Source organism: Lampetra planeri, chromosome 78 (genome assembly GCF_965212315.1).
Source record: "Lampetra planeri chromosome 78, kcLamPlan1.2.h2, whole genome shotgun sequence".
NCBI classification, from domain to species: domain Eukaryota; kingdom Metazoa; phylum Chordata; class Hyperoartia; order Petromyzontiformes; family Petromyzontidae; genus Lampetra; species Lampetra planeri.
In genome coordinates this window covers 1,397,152-1,415,824 of record NC_136183.1, presented here as the reverse complement: position 1 = coordinate 1,415,824, position 18,673 = coordinate 1,397,152, and the positions used below count along the sequence as shown (strand labels likewise).

General features: G+C 51.2%; 1 protein-coding gene across 1 annotated transcript; it reads left to right on the top strand.

The window, feature by feature from the left end:
- Positions 1-270: 270 nt before the first annotated feature.
- LOC144738193 (uncharacterized) lies at positions 271-17,841 on the top strand. The gene is made up of 3 exons (XM_078621203.1): positions 271-377; positions 673-879; positions 15,365-17,841. The coding sequence occupies exon 3, from the start codon at positions 15,393-15,395 to the stop codon at positions 15,699-15,701; it is 309 nt and encodes a 102-aa protein (XP_078477329.1). The 5' UTR covers positions 271-377; positions 673-879; positions 15,365-15,392; the 3' UTR covers positions 15,702-17,841.
- Positions 17,842-18,673: the final 832 nt, after the last annotated feature.

The window sequence follows — 18,673 nt, the reverse complement described above, 5'->3', positions numbered from 1 at the left end:
CTCTGTGTAAGTGTACTCTGTGTGTGAACTCTGTGTTAGAGTACTCTGTGTGTGTACTCTGTGTGAGTGTACTCTGTGTGTTAGAGTACTCTGTGTATTAGAGTACTCTGTGTGAGTGTACTCTGTGTGAGTGTACTCTGTGTGTGTACTCTGTTAGAGTACTCTGTGTAAGTGTACTCTGTGTGTGAACTCTGTGTTAGAGTATTCTGTGTGTGTACTCTGTGCGAGTGTACTCTGTGTGAGTGTACTCTACTCGGTGTGGGTACCCTCAGAGTCGGCGCCTCCCCCTCTGTCTGGCGGGTGACGTCACCACGGGCAGACCGGAGAGAGGAGTTGGGGACAGCAGCAAGCGGTGCGCTTGGGGCGAGTGCTCGAGAGTGAGTCACGCGTGTAGAGTGTGTACAGCGCAAGGGAGTCAGTGTGTTTATTCTAATTTGTGTGTGATATATTGTGCTGTGGTGGCGAGATTTTAACTACCTCACATTGTATGAAGGATGTCGTGGGTTCGATTCCAACCCTGACGGCTTTATTATTTGTAGTTTACATTTTTTTCTCTCTCTCCACGTAGTGGCTTTGATTTTTCTCCACATTTAGAAACATGCATTTTGAGAATTTGGCTGAAATACATTTCCATATTATAAGCCACTAAGTTGAGCTATCATTTGTGTACAGGTCGATTCTGAAAAAGAGCTATGCAGCTCAGCGGAAACCCAGTGGAACACCAATGCCAACGGTGACGGCCGACGCAAGGATAGTTGCCACGGGCTCGAAGCGGGGGCAACCCGGCTCTTGTCCCAAGAAAGGAATCCGATCCCCGCTGCCCTCTATGGTGGTGCATCGTTGGCGGGGCTGCACTCTGAGCCCCAACTTTTCTAGGAGGTCGGTACCTGCAATACACTCGTGGCATAACACGCTCGACACGTATAACTTCTGGTTACACACCTGGTGTCCGAGGCGACCCTTAAGGGTGACCCTCCCCAGCAGTCCCATCCCACTTCCACTTGCAGTGTGCAGCGCACGATCCGGGGCCTGTAGGTGGCCCACTTCAACCCCGACCATGCTGCAGTGTGTTGCACTCACGAGTGACGTTACCGCCTCCGTGTCCAGCAGAATCTGGGTACGCCGCCTGTTCACCTGCCCTTCCACGAGCGACGTGGCCCCCATTATTCCTGCCACCAGCTCCCACAGCTAGTCACCCTCGGTCGCCGCATTCTGGGGTGTTGTTGTCGGCATCTGCGTGGGGGTCACTCACTCACCATTATCATTACAGTTTATTTGTGTTGGGACCACGTCGATTACACCCCTCTGTGGTCCCCTCTTTAGGGAGGCCTTGGTATTTAACCCTGGTGCTTCTTTCGCGCGGGCGATCTGGGGACTGTCTCTCACGAGATGCCCCCATTGGTCGCATACAGTGAGGGAAAAAAGTATGTGATCCCCTGCTGATTTTGTACGTTTGCCCACTGACAAAGAAATAAGCAGTCTATAATTTTAATGGTAGGTTTATTTGAACAGTGAGAGACAGATAACAACAACGAAATCCAGAAAAACGCATGTCAAAAATGTTATAAATTGATTTGCATTTTAATGAGGGAAATAAGTATTTGACCCCTCTGCAATACATGACTTAGTACTTGGTGGCAAAACCCTTGTTGGCAATCACAGAGGTCAGACGTTTCTTGTAGTTGGCCACCAGGTTTGCACACATCTCAAGAGGGATTTTGTCCCACTCCTCTATGAAGATCTTCTCCAAGTCATTAAGGTTTCGAGGCTGACGTATGGCAACTTGAACCTTCAGCTCCCTGCACATATTTTCTATGGGATTAAGGTCCGGAGACTGGCTAGGCCACTCCAGGACCTTAATGTGCTTCTTCTTGAGCCACTCTTTTGTTGCCTTGGCCGTGTGTTTTGGGTCATTGTCATGCTGGAATACACATCCACGACCCATTTTCAATGCCCTGGCTGAGGGAAGGAGGTTCTCACCTAAGATTTGACGGTACATGGCCCCGTCCATCGTCCCTTTGATGCGGTGAAGTTGTCCTGTCCCCTTAGCAGAAAACACCCCCAAAGCATAATGTTTCCACCTCCATGTGTAGTATTCTTGAATGAGACAGAGACTTCGTAGAGGCTACACGCTTTTATTCCAATAACACTAGTCCTCCGGACTCACTGGGGGAACAGCCCAACCACACAACCTAGGGAGGTACAGTCTCCGGCTGTATTCTCATTACTCTCCTTCCCTAGCCTACGGCTACTCAATTACTCTCCTTCCCTAGCCTACAGCTACTCAGCCCACTCAGTCCCAGCGGGGCGGCATCCTCGAGGCTTGGGGTCCAGGATCTCCGGCCGCACCTCCTTCAGCTTCTGGTGAGATGGACCCCCTCCGCTCTCCGGGAGCCGTCTTATATATCCCCTCTCTCTGAGGGGCGGGGGTGTCTCGGGGCCCTGGCTCTCGCCAGCCCCCTCCCCTCAGAGCGGTTCCAACCCCCTCTCGTCCCTGCCGGTCCGGACCGGTCCAGACCGGTACGTACCTCTCCCCTAGCTTGTGTGACCTGTGTAACCTGTGTCAACCTTGGTGTCAAACTTGACCACCACATCACCCCCCCTATACAGCACGCAGCCGTCTCGGCTGCATCACTATCCACATCCCAACCCTAACTCGCGAACCAGGAATTCTGAACACGACAAGAACAATGCGTAAGCCTCAACACAACAATAACAACAACAGAACAACAAACACAACTATCCCCAATAATTTACCCCAACCCCCCTGTACACAAGAACACTGCAGACACACCACACCAACGAACAAGGTGACTCGAACACCCAGGCCCCGCGAGGAGGCAGTGTATCTGCGACAGGTCTCAGGAGAACCTGAGACCCTTTGAACGAGTCCGTGTGGCAGGTCCATCGCCAGAGGCCAGCGTTCCTTGCGGAGTGTCAGGAGGGGCCAGATGACGGGCGTCCGTCACGTCCCGAGGCCCCGGGGACAAAGCCCGCGAGCCGTCTTCCTGCTGGACAGGCGGCCGGCTCGCTTCCCGCTCCTCTGGTGAGGCCACCCTAGGTGGACTCACACCTGCAGCATCCGAAAGAGTGGCAGGGGGTTTCGGAACAACAAGAGGATCACGAGGCCCCTCCCCCAACCTGCCGGACACATCACGCGGCCGGCCCCTGCGAGATGAAGGTGTGTGAGTGCGTGGTGCGACATAGGGCTTCAGGCGCGAGGGGTGCACGTACGAAGAACGCCGTCCGCACGCGACCTTAACACACTGGTCCCGAACGACCCGAACAATGTCGACCGGCCCCCTCCAGGGCCGCAGCAATTTCGATGACGTTGACAGTGGCACCTGCGGGCAGTGCAGCCACGCCTTATCCCCTACCGCCCATTTATACACCGTAACCCGGCGATTATACAGACGCTCGTTGGCCCGTTGCCTTGCCCTGGAATTTTCCTGCGCGGCCACCCTTGCCTCGACCAACTTCCGAATATTGAACTGAGCGTGTTCGGACAGTTTCAAAAGAGACGCCGCCGTCTGGACCCGCAATTGCACCTCCATGGGGGGGTCGACATCCCTGCCGTACATTAAGTAGAAGGGCGAATAGCCCGTGGCCGCGTGAGGCGCCAACCTATATGTGGCCAGAACTCTGGGAATCCTCAGGTCCCAATCCAACTGTGTGTCGTCTACCTGATGACACAACATAGAGGTAATGGTCCGGTGTAGACGTTCGACCATACCATCGGTCTGCGGGTGGTAGGGGGAAGTCCGGACCTTCTGCGTGCACAAAAGGTCACAAACCTCCCGCAGAAGATTGGACGAAAAGTTATTTCCCTGGTCGGTTAGCAGCCGTTCCGGGGCACCCTTATCCAGGACGTAACCCTGGAGAAACGCCTCCGCAATGGCTGCCGCCGACTGGTTGGGGAGGGGCCAGGCCATAGGCCAACGGGTGAAATATTCAACCCCAACCAGCAGGTACTTATTACCCCGAGCGGTGACAGGGAAGGGACCCAGAATGTCAAGAGCCACCAACTCGTTAACCCGGGACACTTGAATGGACTGAAGGGGTGGGCAAGCCGCCCTAGCCGGGTGTTTCCGCCGCGCACACTGCATGCAACTATTCAAAAGGTCGGCGACATCGCGCGCCATTCCCGGCCAAAAAAAATCCAATTGCAGTGTAGCGAGCGTTTTGTGAATACCCAAATGCAGGATGCGTTCATGCGCCGCCCACACGGCCCTGCCCCGCAGAGCGGTGGGGACGACGATTTTCTAACGCCCCGAGCTGGCGTCCCATGACATGAGGAGACCCTCCCGCAACCTGACAGTACCTACCCTTTCCTGACAATCTCCCCCTCTCTCCGCACGACGGCGTAACCTGAGGAGGGAATTGTTTTCCATCTGGAACCGTCCCCATTCGTCCAGAGGCAGATCAAGGAGCGAGTCGCGAGCGACCAACACCTGCGAGTCCCCCTCGGCGACAGGTTCCCCATCGAACACCCCTGCTGCCGCTGCCAAGGGAGAAGCTGGAGCGGTACTCGTGGCCGATTTGCATCTCCCCGAGCCCATAAAACACGCGCACCCATCACCCGGAGGAAGGCGTGACAAGCCATCTGCGTTTGAATGTTGTGTCCCCTTCCGGTACACCACCGTGAACGTGTAGTCCTGTAGGACCTCAAGCCAACGTGACAGCTGGCCGGACGGCTGGTCTATTTTCAACGCATACTGTAGCGCGGCATGATTGGAACGAACCGTAAAATGCCTACCGTACAGGTACGGTCGATATTGTTGAACAAACACGACAATAGCGAGCAGTTCACGGCTGGTGACGCAATAACGTTGTTCTGCCGGAGACAGGACTCTACTGCCATAGGCAACGACCTGTTCGACCCCGTTGACAACCTGCGAAAGCACCGCGCCGATGCTGGTATTGCTGGCATCGGTGTCCAGGATGAAGGGCAACGTGAAATCGGGATAGCATAAGGGAGGAGCTCGGACAAGGGCATCGCGAAGCGCCCTGAACACCCTGTCTTCCTCTTCCCCCCAATGGAATTTAGCCCCCTTAGCCGTCAGAGCATGAAGGGGTTTGGCGATCGTCGCAAACCCCTCAACAAACCGGCGGTAATAGGACGCAAAGCCAATAAAGCTGCGGACTTCCCCCACAGACGTTGGCGTGGGCCACGTTCTTACACAGTCAGTTTTAGCAGGATCGGTGGCTATACCCGTAGAACTGACAACGTGGCCGAGGTACCGCACCGATTCACGCAACAGGAAACATTTCTGAGGCTTAAATTTAAGGTTAGCCGATCGCACTCTGAGAAATACAGCCCACAGTCTGTCCAGATGTTCCTCAAACGTACGGCTGAAAATAATCACGTCGTCCAGATATATAAGACAAGAGTCCCACTGCAGGCCAGCGAGGACCAGTTCCATCAATCTCTGGAACGTCGCTGGAGCTGAGTGCAATCCCATGGGCAACCGATTGAACTGATAAAGGCCCTGTGGCGTACGGAACGCGGTCTTAGGTTTGGAAGCCTCATCCAAGGGCAGTTGCCAAAACCCCGACAAAAGGTCCAAGGTTGAAAAATACCGCGCCCCCGCCAAGGCATCGAGCGACTCGTCCATGCGAGCGAGCAGATATGCGTCCGCCAGCGAAACCTTGTTAAGCTTCCGAAAATCCACACAAAACCTCAAACTGCCATCATGTTTTTTAACAAGCACAATCGGCGCACCCCATGGCCTGTTGGAGGGAGCCACAATGTCTGCGGCAAGCATGTCATTCACTGCCAACCGGACATGTTCCTTCTCTGCCGGACTCAATCGGAACGGATTTTGCCGAATGGGAGCGGAATCCCCCGTATCAATGTGGTGTTTCAATAGATTAGTGCACCCAACATCGAATTTGTGTTTGCTAAAAACATCGGGAAATTCACGAAGCAACATGCGCAGCTTTAATCTTTGTGACTCGGAAAGATTTTCAGCCCCTGAACAGAGAGAATCCATCCATACCTCATCGACACCCACCTGCGTCCCGAACGCCGGCGCCTCACCGACATGAGCCGCGACGGAGTCAGTGTGCAGCGGCAGCGACGCATGTGCAATCACAGCCCCTCGGTGCACGACCTTCGTCCGCAACCCCGCATTCAGCACCTGAATGAAGGGCTGTCCATCTCTAGGCACAAGCGTTTGTGCACCCACCAGGTCCAACCCTCGCTCGGTCGTATTGGAAGGAGACAACAAAACCCCCGATGTAGCATCTACCTCCAGTGGTTTGCGTAACTGAAGCGGTATTTGCATCTGCGCACCCGGCGGAATCCGCACGGTTTCAGACGCCATAGCTGGAACAGTCGCGCAAGCTGTGCGCAGCCAGTTTGGTGAGGGCAGAAACGCCATCAGGCGGCCCGAAGGAAGCTCGATGCAGCCTTTGTCAATTAAAATTTTGATGGGCATCCTCCCCAAGAAGTCCGTACCCAACAAACAGGGAACGGCCAAGGCATCTGAAACCAAAATGGGACCAGATAATTTAATGTCACCAATACAAATTTGTCCAGTTATTTGACCAATAATCCCCAGGGAACCCCCATTCGCCGCAAAGCAAGGGACGGAGAACGGGGCGAGTGCCTGACATCTCTTTGGTAACACGTTGTATATGAGGTCGGAAATTATAGTAGCCGAAGCCCCCGTATCGACCAACAATCAAAATTGAATCTCCTCAATATCCCCGAGAATAACCAACGAGCCCGTCGCCGCGGCCACGACCCTGTGGGCCAACTCGGACCACTGAACCGCGCGAAGTGGCCCCCGAACATCAGCCCCGTTCCGCTCCCCACCCCTCAACGCAACGCGATTTAGTGGCGCGCTGATTCGCGGTGTATTCGGTGTATGAGATGCGGGCAGGGACCGTGTGCGTGAGGTGTCGCGACATGCCTGGGGTTCTTGTGGAGCGGCCGGCGGACGGGCGGACGATGGTGGACGACCCGGAGCCCGGCGCCGGGGTGCTGGGCAACCCGATGCCAGGTGACCCAGCTGGCCACAGTTGTAGCACGTGACGCGAGCCCACGCCCGCGGGGATCCGTGTCTCCGCCGGGGTTCCCCTTGGCGAGGCCGGTCGGCCCCCCTCCAACTGGCAGCCCGCTGCGACGCGAAGGCCTGGGTATCCGGGACCTCGTCAACTCTTGCAGCGGCGCACGCCGCCACCTGCCCATCCCGCTGGAGGAGCAACTCTGTGTGGAGGTAATGCGCCGCCCCCAGCGAGGAAAGGTTAGCTTCGTCTTTGACGTGGACGGCAATCCTCAGTTCCCGAGCCAGCAGCAGCAACTTCTCGAGCATGATGGAGTCCAGGCCCACATCGTCCATTCGAGGATAGGCCGCTTGAGCCAACGCCATCAGTGCACTCTGATAGGCAAGGGGTGTCTCGTCCGCCTCCCTCCTCCGACTGGCGAAACGATGTCTTGTCTCGGATGGAGGTCCATACACTAGGGCCATCCGATTGAGGGCCTCCTGCAAGGTGGAGCGCTCCCTCCGTGGAATAAGGAGGAACGTGGCCAAGGCCACGTCGTCCAAGGCGGAAGGCAGGGCTCGGAGAGCGTTGTCGGCAGACCACCCAGCCGTCTCGGCATTAGCCACGAAACGGCGTGAAAAAGCAGCCCAGTCCCCCCCCTTTGCCGCGAAAACCTGCAGTGAAGGCAAGCGCTGTTGCAGCGCCGGGATGTAGTCCCCCCTTGAAGACAGCAGCGTCCCAAGTGCAGTATCTGAAGCGTCTTCCGGCGGCAGAATATCCGACCGAATCGGCAGGCACCTACCCGAAAAGTCTGCTTCTCCCGATGTAAGGCCGCCGATGCCGGATGTGACGCGGGCCACCTGTGCCCCCTGACCTCCTGGGCGGTTGACGTCATTTCCCCCGGAAGCGGTGACCCCCCCAGCGGAAGTGACGTCATCTCCGGCGGCCGCATTCCCGGCGGAAGTGACGTCTCCCCCTCCGGAGGTGACGTCAAAATTTTGCGCGGGAATGGCGCGTTTCTTGGCGGGAACCCCTCCCATCCTCCGGCCTGGTCCTCCACCCGGTGCTCCCGCTCCCCCCAGCGTGAGCTCGTCGAGGATGGAGGCAGCGGCATGGAGGAGATCGGCCAGCCGGGCATGGGCCGACTGGATCGCCCATCTCGACGTCGGCGGACTCCTGGAGGGCCCCGGAGAACCCGAGCCCGCCCCCGCAGACCCGTCCCCCGGAAATGGCACTCCCGACTCCGGCTCAGCGTCGCCCTCGACGTCCTTCTCCAGGCCCCTGGTGAGCGCTTTCTGTCTTGTTTCCATGTTGGCGAGGTTCTTTGGCCGCTTCTGACACCAGTTGTAGTATTCTTGAATGAGACAGAGACTTCGTAGAGGCCACACGCTTTTATTCCAATAACACTAGTCCTCCGGACTCACTGGGGGAACAGCCCAACCACACAACCTAGGGAGGTCCAGCCTCCGGCTCTATTCTCATTACTCTCCTTCCCTAGCCTACAGCTACTCAATTACTCTCCTTCCCTAGCCTACAGCTACTCAGCCCACTCAGTCCCAGCGGGGCGGCATCCTCGAGGCTTGGGGTCCAGGATCTCCGACCGCACCTCCTTCAGCTTCTGGTGAGATGGACCCCCTCCGCTCTCCGGGAGCCGTCTTATATATCCCCTCTCTCTGAGGGGCGGGGGTGTCTCGGGGCCCTGGCTCTCGCCAGCCCCCTCCCCTCAGAGCTGTTCCAACCCCCTCTCGTCCCTGCCGGTCCGGACCGGTCCAGACCGGTACGTACCTCTCTCCTAGCTTGTGTGACCTGTGTGACCTGTGTCAACCTTGGTGTCCACCTTGACCACCACACATGTTTGACGTTGGGGATGGTGTTCTTGGGGTTATAGGCAGCATTCCTCCTCCAAACACGGCGAATTGAGTTGATACCAGAGAGCTCCATTTTGGTCTCATCTGACCACAACACTTTCACCCAGTTGTCCTCTGAATCATTCAGATATTAATTGGCAAACTTCAGACGGGCATGTATATGTGCTTTCTTGAGCAGGGGGACCTTGCGGGCGCTGCAGGATTTCAGTCCTTCACGGCGTAGTGTGTTACCAACTGTTTTCTTGGTGACTATGGTCACAGCTGCCTTGAGATCATTGACAAGATCCTCCCGTGTAGTTCTGGGATGATTCCTCACCGTTCTCATTTTCATTGCAACTCCACGAGATGAGATCTTGCATGGAGCCCCAGGCCGAGGGAGATTGACAGTTCTTTTGTGTTTCTTCCATTTGTGAATAATTGCACCAACTGTTGTCACCTTCTCACCAAGCTGCTTGGCAATGGTCTTGTAGCCCATTCCAGCCTTGTGTAGGTCTACATTCTTGTCCCTGACATCCTTGAAGAGCTCTTTGGTCTTGGCCATGGTGGAGAGTTTTGAATCTGATTGATTGATTGCTTCTGTGAACAGGTATCTTTTATACAGATAACAAGCTGAGATTAGGAGCACTCCCTTTAAGAGAGGTGCTCCTAATCTCAGCTCGTTACCTGTATAAAAGACACCTGGGAGACAGAAATCTTTCTGATTCAGAGGGGTTCAAATACTTATTTCCTTCATTAAAATGCAAATCAATTCATAACATTTTTGACATGTGTTTTCTGGATTTTTGTTGTTGTTATTCTGACTCTCACTGTTCAAATAAACCTACCATTAAAATTATAGACTGATCATTTCTTTGTCAGTGGGCAAACGTACAAAATCAGCAGAGGATCAAATACTTTTTTCCCTCCCTGCCACCCATCCTGGGGTTGTCTCACGGGGTACCGGAGGCTCCCTCGCCCCCCCCCCCCCTCACCTCCTCCTCTGGAAGAAGACTTGCAATGGTGCTATCCCGTCCCAGCCGTCGGAATTCCGCACGCTCGCGAGCAAATCTCTCGCACACACGTGCGCGTACTCGGCAAGGATGTTAAATGGGGGATATGGGCAGTTCGCATCTGGCTGCAACCCCGTTGTGCTTATCAGGTACTGCTGAACTTTCTCGGCAGCGAGGTCATCGATGATCTCGGCAGTGTATCCCAGGCGTGCCCTCTGTGTTAGCAAAAGTGATTTATTTTCGTGCGCGCTCACTGAGAAGTTCACATCGTGGTTATTGTTGTCGTGGTGGCAGTTGTTGTTTACCCAGGTAGAGCCTCGCTCCTTCTCTGTCTTGTAGGGAGGCTGCTTTGGATTGCACTACTCTTCGATTTCATATTAACATGCTAATGTATCACATTAACATCACTAGCCCCGGCCACTTCTTTATGACCCTTGGGCTACACCCATTTCAAACCTTTTACAACAGTCTGCCTCAGCAGCAGACCATGCATTTTCTATCAGAGTGTTTTTGTTTGCATTCTGACCACAATTGTTGTGGTTAATGCACACATGATTCCTTGTAAAAGGTTTCAGTTTGGTGTTTTAACATCTTAACACCTGTTTTGTTGCCAGAAAAACGGGGAAAACCTATTCTCATATTTTGGTACTGGCAAGGTTCCATGATGAAATATTGCAGTATATTAGAGGTGAGCCGTGCGTGTGCAGAGAGGACAGTAAGGATCCGGAACTGAATGAATTTTGTGGCAAAAATGCAGGCCTGATAATATGTAAGGATAATGTGGTAAATGAGAGAAAATATAGCAGCGGCGGGGTGTTGGAGTGTGCAGATGTTACAGGTGTTGAAGGTGAACAGGTAAGCTAAAAATTGTGTGAAAAACATAATAACTTACCCTTGAATACGCATCGATTTTTTGATGTGTGTATGTTTCATAGTGTTGGCGCAATTTGGTTCTAAAAAAAACACAGGAAGTCTGCTTTATTTAAATACATTTATACTCATATTGGAATGTTTTGTGTATGGTTTCTCCACATTTATTTCAGTAATTTAGTTTATTGGGAATACAGTACAGTACTTATTTCAATTGTGATGTATATTTTATATGCCGTTTACCTTACCCCATTATTTAGGTAAGGCTTAAATATTGAATATCGGCATTTCAGCTTTCGCACGGCACTTTCCAAGAATGTAACCTCCGCGCTATTCAAGGGGCTGCCGTATTTTCTGTCCATCAGCTATAGCACAGGAGTACGGATTTTCAGCAGAAACTAGATCTCTGCTTTCTTGGTGTAATTACGACCTATAGTACCATAAAGAGACTTGGGGTTTTGGGTTATTTTTTTTTTTGATGTCTCTGCCTCTGCTCACATTCGTTGAGGATTTATAAGATTTTTGGCTGGCCCATCTAAAGCTGCGTGACGTGGAGTCGGATCCCTTTCCTGTTCAATTTGGCTTGTGGCCGAAATTCCCTTTGGCCCCATGCATTACATTACGTAGAATTTTCAACGAATTATGTGTTTTGAGAAGCTCACAATGGCCCTATAAAAATGCATTTCATACAGTAATAATGATACGCTAATCGATGCCTGGTTATGTTACGCATGTTGATGATCTGGTCATGGCTACTCAATGATATTGAGTTGGAGAATCGTGTTCTGTACTTGGAGAATTCCATGACGAAATGGGGCCTTGCATATGTTCTACAAAAAGATCACCTCCCTGGGAAAATCTTGACTTAAAGCTTTCGTAACTGCAGGAATTCATATTCTTTGGGTCTTTCGGTTAAGTGACGTGACTTTACCGAAAGACCCAAAGAACACCTCCCTGGGAATTTAATGTCATACAACACTGCACCCGCTCAGCTCTCCATGAATAATCAGGTCGTTCTACACGTGGTGGAGGAGCTCCTATACCTGGTTAATGTGTTCACGACCAGCTCTGGTTTGGCATCCAAAGTCTCACTTCAAATTAGTCTAGCAGCATTCTTTCATTAGGCTCTGTAACACTATGTTGGAGCTGCCTGGACTTTTTTACATACAAATCTGTGAGTGTCCATCGCCAAGGTCTAGTCCAGGGGTCCTCAAACTACGGCCCGCGGGCCACATGCGGCCCGCCGAGGACATTTATCCGGCCCATGGTCACTAATTGGGCTGCGTTTGTGAGCACTAATTGGGCTGCGCTGGTGAGCACTAATTGGGCTGCGCTTGTGAGCACTCATTGGGCTGCGGTGGTGGGCACTGATTGGGCTGCGGTGGCGAGCACTGATTTGGCTGTGCTGGTGAGCACTGATTGAGCTGAGGCGGTGGGCACTGATTGAGCTGCGGCGGTGGGCACTCATTGGGCTGCGCTGGTGAATGGTTCAATGGGCCAATTGACTGGACTTGCCCCCCAGGCCTAAGGCTGCCAGCCCTCCCCTGGCTGTGCTTGACTGGCTCTCCCTCCCTCAGCTCCCTCACTTGCCCCTCGGCTCCACTCCCAGTGATATTCCTGTGTGCTGGGGATGTACTGCGATCTGTGAACAAAACTGCAGGTGTAATTAACTTTTGAATGGCACCCGCACCAGTGTGAGCCTGGGGTAAAAGCGGAGTTCCCCCAATCAGACTGCATTGATGGGCAGTGCAGTCTGTATGTCTCTGTGTGGGCAAAGTTATTGCTGGTATATTGTTTTTGTAGCGCTGTATATATATTGGTATTTTACTAATAGCAATTATGAGTCCCTAGGAAACAATGATGTCAAGAAAGAGAAAAATTGACTCGGAGTGTAGGATATTCAAAGAACAGTGGACTTATGATTACTTTTTCATGCAGTACAAGGAAAGAGCTGTGTGTCTGATATGCCAGAATATAGTGTCTGTGTTCAAAGAATACAATTTACGTCGACACTATGAAACTCAACATAAAGATAAATATAATTGTTTGGTCGGAGAAGTGAGAAAAGATAAAATATTAAAACTGAAAAATACATTAACAACTCAGCAAAATACTTTTGTGAAGCAGAAGCAGCTAAATATTTCATCACTGCGAGCAAGTTTTCAAGTTGCCAAGCTAATAGCGTGCACTGGCAGACCATTCGTGGAGGGAGAATTTGTTAAAGAATGCCTTCTTTCTGTTGCCAAAGAGATGTGTCCAGAGAAGGCCGATTTATTTAGGTCAGTGAGTCTTTCAGGACCTACAATTACACGGAGGATTGAAAAAATGGGAGACAATTTGCATCGGCATTTGCAAAACTCCACAAAAAAACTTTCCTATTTTTCCTTGGCACTCGACGAAAGCAATGATGTTCGTGATTCTGCACAACTTCTAATTTTTATTCGTGGGACGAATGACTATTTTGAAGTCTCAGAAGAGCTTGCTGCACTGCAAAGCATCAAAGGAACAACTACAGGAGAGGATATCTATGAAAAAGTTTGCCAAACTGTGAATGGTTTGGAGCTGAACTGGGCTAAACTAGCCAGTGTGACAACTGATGGTGCTCCTAGCATGGTGGGGTCTAAGAAAGGAGTAATTGCTCGCATTAACCAAGAGATGGACAAACATAACCATTCTCATCCAATAGCCATACACTGCCTCATCCACCAACAAGCGCTGTGTAGTAAATCACTGAAGTGGGACTCTGTTATGAAAATTGTGGAATCTTGTGTTAACTTCATTAGAGCTCATGCACTAAACCACAGACAATTTCAGGAATTTCTGTCTGAACTAAATGTTGACTATGAAGATGTTCTGTACCACACAGAAGTCCGTTGGCTGAGTCGAGGGAGAGTTTTGAAACGTTTCTATGACTTACTTCCACAGATTACAGCTTTTCTGCTTTCAAAAAACAAAGAAGTACCAGAGCTCAATGATGCAGAATGGAAATGGCACCTTGCCTTTCTGACAGATGTAACAGAGCTACGCAACAGTTTCAATGTGCAACTTCAAGGACAGGGGAAGCTCATCTGTGATATGCAATCACATGTCAAAGCATTTGAAGTAAAATTAGGCCTCTTCATCAAACAAGTTAAGGAGGAAAACTTCTGCCATCTCCCCACAACTCAAAATCTGTTAGCGGAAAAACCATTGGTTGCAATTCCCAAACAAAACATGTGTGGATTCACTGGAAAAATTGCAAAAGGAGTTCCAATTTAGATTTAAAGAGCTTCATCTCCATGAACAGGACATACAGCTTTTCCGTAACCCATTTTCTATTGACATTGAAAATGTGGATACAATTTACCAAATGGAACTGGCTGAACTGCAGAATTGTGACTCTCTGAAAGACGCATTCAAGTCAAGCAGCCTTCATAATTTCTATGCATATCTCCCCTCTGAGACATATCCTCATCTCAGGAACCATGCACTCAAAATGGCAACCATCTTTGGCAGCACTTATGTCTGTGAACAGACTTTTTCCAGAATGAAACATTTGGAATCTCCATCCAGATCTAGACTAACGGATGCACACTTGCATCACTTGTTACGACTAGCAGTGACAAATATGGACCCGGACATTGACCATCTCATTAGCCAAAAGCAGGCCCATAGTTCCCATTGAAATACTGGCAAGTTTGTTGATTTAACTTTACTTGTTTTTCATTTTAAATATTGTATTTGTTCCCGTTTTGTTTCTTCACTTCAAAATAACATATATGCAGTGTGCATAGGAATTTGTTCATAGCTTTTTTTTAACTATAGTCCAGCCCTCCAACAGTCTGAGGGACAGTGAACTGGCCCCCTGTTTAAAAAGTTTGAGGACCCCTGGTCTAGTCGATTGCAAAGGTCTTCTAAAAAGAATAGGCAATATTCTACATTATAGACTGCCAATACGCTCACCGAGGTTAAGAACCAGGCTACAGTCTACATTAGTCGTTTTTTTTCTTCTATTCACTTTATTTGTATTAGTATTTTCTATATACGTGACTTTACCGAAATAACCAAAGAATATGAATTTCCGCTATCACAAAAGTTTTAAGTCAAGATTTTCCCAGGGAGGTGATCTTTTTGTAATAACATGCAAGGCCCCATTTCGTCATGGAATTCAACAGGTACAGGACAAGATTTTATAAGATTGGAAACAGTCAGGAAATTAACACTGCACATATGCAGCTGAAGTTAGATCTGTTCATCCTCGCATTCAAGCTCATCTGAGTATGGCTTCATACCTCTAAGTTGCAAATGAACATTAATTTATACATTTCTGCATAATACAAATAATATTATTTTCAACAGCCTTTGCTATGTTAGCTAATTTTTCTTAAATAAATATTCCTGTCGTAGCTAGACAACCTAAATTGTGTGCTTGGAGTTTTTGGTAAACATTCATTTTGAAGACACTAGGGTGTCCAAGCATATTTATGACCATTTTCCCTCTCATTGTGTGCCTTAACAGCCCGTGTGATGAATTGGGGAATCTCTTTCACTATATCATGAAAATATGAATATGTATAGATGTGTAAGTCATGTGTGACTGTGTATATATGCATTCCTCTGTGCCTCAATACTCACATAGATGGTGTGGACATGCTTTTCTGTTTGCAGCTGACGCTCGCTCTGCAGAATTGGTCTGATGGAGCAAAGGCACTCAGCGCAGCTCGGTACAAGAAGGAAACAATGCAACCAGAATGCAAACATCACTGATCGTACTGGAAACTTGACACAGCACCAGAGAATACACACAGGAGAGATGCCCTTCAAGTGCAGTGAGTGTGAGAAGGCATTTTCAGATTCATCTACTCTTAAACAACACCAGAGAACACACACAGGAGAGAAACCTTTCAAGTGCACTGTGTGTGAGAAGGCGTTTGCACAGTCATCCATTCTTATATCACACCAGAGAACACACAGGAGAGAAACCTTTCAAGTGCACTGTGTGTGAGAAGGCGTTTGCACGGTCATCCATTCTTAAATCACATCAGAGAACACACACAGGAGAGAAACCTTTTAAGTGCACTGTGTGTGGGAAGGCGTTTGCAAAGTCATCAAATCTTAAGACCCACCAGAGAACACACACAGGAGAGAACCCCCTCAAGTGCAGTGTGTGTGAAAAGGCATTTTCAGATTAATCTGCTCTTAGAAGACACCAGAGAACACACACAGGAAAGGAACCTTTCAAGTGCGCTGTGTGTCGGAAGGTGTTTGCACATTCATCAAATCTTAAAAAACACCAGAGAACACACAAGCATCAGAAAATCAACAAGAACTGTAATCTGAAATCAGCTTGTGAAAGTCAAAGTGCTGCAATGACCCCATTGTTCATGAAACAAGAACCAGAAGACAATCCCAGCCTGGACACTTTGAAAGGTATCAAGGTGAAATATGAAGAGGCGAAGGTGAAATGTGAAGAAGTAACAGTGAAGAGCGTAGAAGTGATGGTTAAATGTGAAGATGTTTCAACTCCAAAATTGGACCTTCACATAGGTGGAGGCAGTGTGAAGCAGGAACTAAATTCTGACTGTGAGGCAGAGCGAGGCAACTCCCAGGAGTTTGTGGATGTGGAGGTGTGGGTGGACTTCTTAGACAATACAAAGTCAAATGGAGACCAGGTAGATGTGCAAGCTTAAGACAAGTAAGCTCCAATGGATGCACCTTTGTCACAGGCCTTTCTAATGAAAATAATGTGAAGTTGGACATAAGATGGCGCGCTTGGAGACCCGCACCCACGTGGCGGTCGCCGTTCCCGCCAAAAGTCGCCGCCGATGAAATGGCGGGAATCGCCAAGTCATTTTGGCGGGAATCTGCAGGGCGACCCTGTAGAATGTCCGCTGCCGTCTCCGCTCCAGCCGACGAGCTGATGTCCGCCAGGATGGACGCGGCGGCGAGCAGCAGCTCCGCCAGACGAGAGTGCGCCTCCCGGAGCACGGCCTCGGTCCCCCGCCGCTCCTCCGGCGCCGCCGGCGGATCCTGCAGCGTGGGCCATTCTTCGTCCTCACCCCCCGACGGCAGCTGGCCCGGGTCGTCAAGGTTGTCCTCGCGGTCACTCCCGTGGGTCCGAACGGTCTTCCTCGTATCCATGCTTGGAAGACAGTTTCACTTCTGACGCCAGTTGAAGTATTGGAAATGACGGCAGGAAACTCATTGACGGGTAACACACTTCTTTTATTAAATCTTCACTTATCTCGATACAACGTGTAGTCTCTATTCTTCCGCGTACGGTCACCAGACACCGGTACAACTCGTAACCTCTTCTCTTCTTATAACACACCGTACTGAACTCGTGTAGACTCCAAGCCTCTAGCTACACACACCTCACTCGTCTCGTGTAGACTCGCCTCGTGTAAACCCTATGCCTCTGGCTACACACACATCACTCGTCTCGTGTAGACTCTTCTCGTGTAGACCCTATGCCTCTGGCTACACACACATCACTCGTCTCGTGTAGACTCTTCTCGTGTAAACCCTATGCCTCCGGCTACACACATATCACTTGTCTCGGGTAGATTCTTCTTGTGTAGACTCGTCTCGTGTAGACCCTACGCCTCTGGCTACACCTATACCACTCGTCTCGTGTAGACTCTAGGCCCCGGCTACACACTCGGCATGCTGACACTGCATGCTCACACTACCCCCGCCTCTGGGTTACACAGAGTCCCGGTCCTCTCAGGACAGCGGGACTAGGTACCGCAGGGCCCTGGCTCTTCTTCCCGTCTTCTGTCTTCGCTGGTTACCCTCTCCCTGTGCGCCTGTGCGCATCCCCTTATATAGTCGTTCCTCCCGGGAGACGGAGCGGATGCGGACCTCGATGCGAGCATCGCTTGTTGGTGAACCAATCACAACGCGCTATCTCTACGATCCTTTCTCCCCAACGCGTGTTTTCACTCACCACCCAATCACGCCGCGCTGCCACTCGCTCACTCCCACACCAGCACGTCACCGGCACCCAGCCAATCAACACCACACAACCCACGATCCCGCGCTGACCCCTGATCCCTCGCCGTCAGCGCGCGTCACCACTCACACAACCAATCACAACGCGCTGGCACCTGATCGCTACCCCAGCGCGTATCACCACTACATCACCCCCCCCCCACATAGCTTGCAGCCGTCCCGGCTGCTAACCAACAACCTCCCACATCGTTAACACAACAAAACCCCCCCCCCCCCCCCCAGTGTGCCCCGTAACACAACAACAACACAACAGCAACCTATGTACAATTTGACAATAAACGCAAGAAAAGTTAACAATACCACACACAACACCTTATATATATAAAAAAACTATATACAGCCCGACGAACAACATAATAAAAGCAATTTCTAGAAAACGAATGCGCTCCGCGTCTCTGCAACTAACGAAGTGACGAGGCGCTCCCACTGCCTCGACTCCTCACGTGGCAGGTCAAACAAAGTAGCGCGACCTGGCGCGAGTCCGTCTGGCTGGTCCGTCATTCGGGACGGGACACTGACGACCGTCAGGCGGCTCCGGCTGCTCTAGACGGCATGGAACGGGCCTGAAAGGCCCGGCCCCGCCGCGAAGATCCGGCCGCCGGTGGTCGGCAGCTGTCAGTTCCGAGACACCTGGGAGCAGATCAGGCGGAGACATGTGAGGATCAGGCAGAGACATTTCCCCCTTTGGGTCGTCGGTCACGTCACATGCTCGGCCCTCACGACACAATGGGAGGCCATATGGAGGCGAGAACGGTTTCAGTCGGGAGGGGTGGACGTACCACCGTCGTTTTCCCCATTTTTTCTGAACGCACTGGGGCCGTGCCACGCGCACGATCTCCACGAGCCCCCGCCATGGCCTCAACAATTTAGGCGACGTAGCCAAGGGCGCCTGAGGGCAATGCAGCCAGGCCCTGTCACCCGGTTTTCATTCGTGCACGGACACCTTCCGTGCCCGCAGCCGTT

Excerpts from the sequence above, each read along its gene's own strand:
- LOC144738193 (XM_078621203.1), top strand. The coding sequence starts at position 15,393 with ATGGAGCAAAGGCACTCAGCGCAGCTCGGTACAAGAAGGAAACAATGC.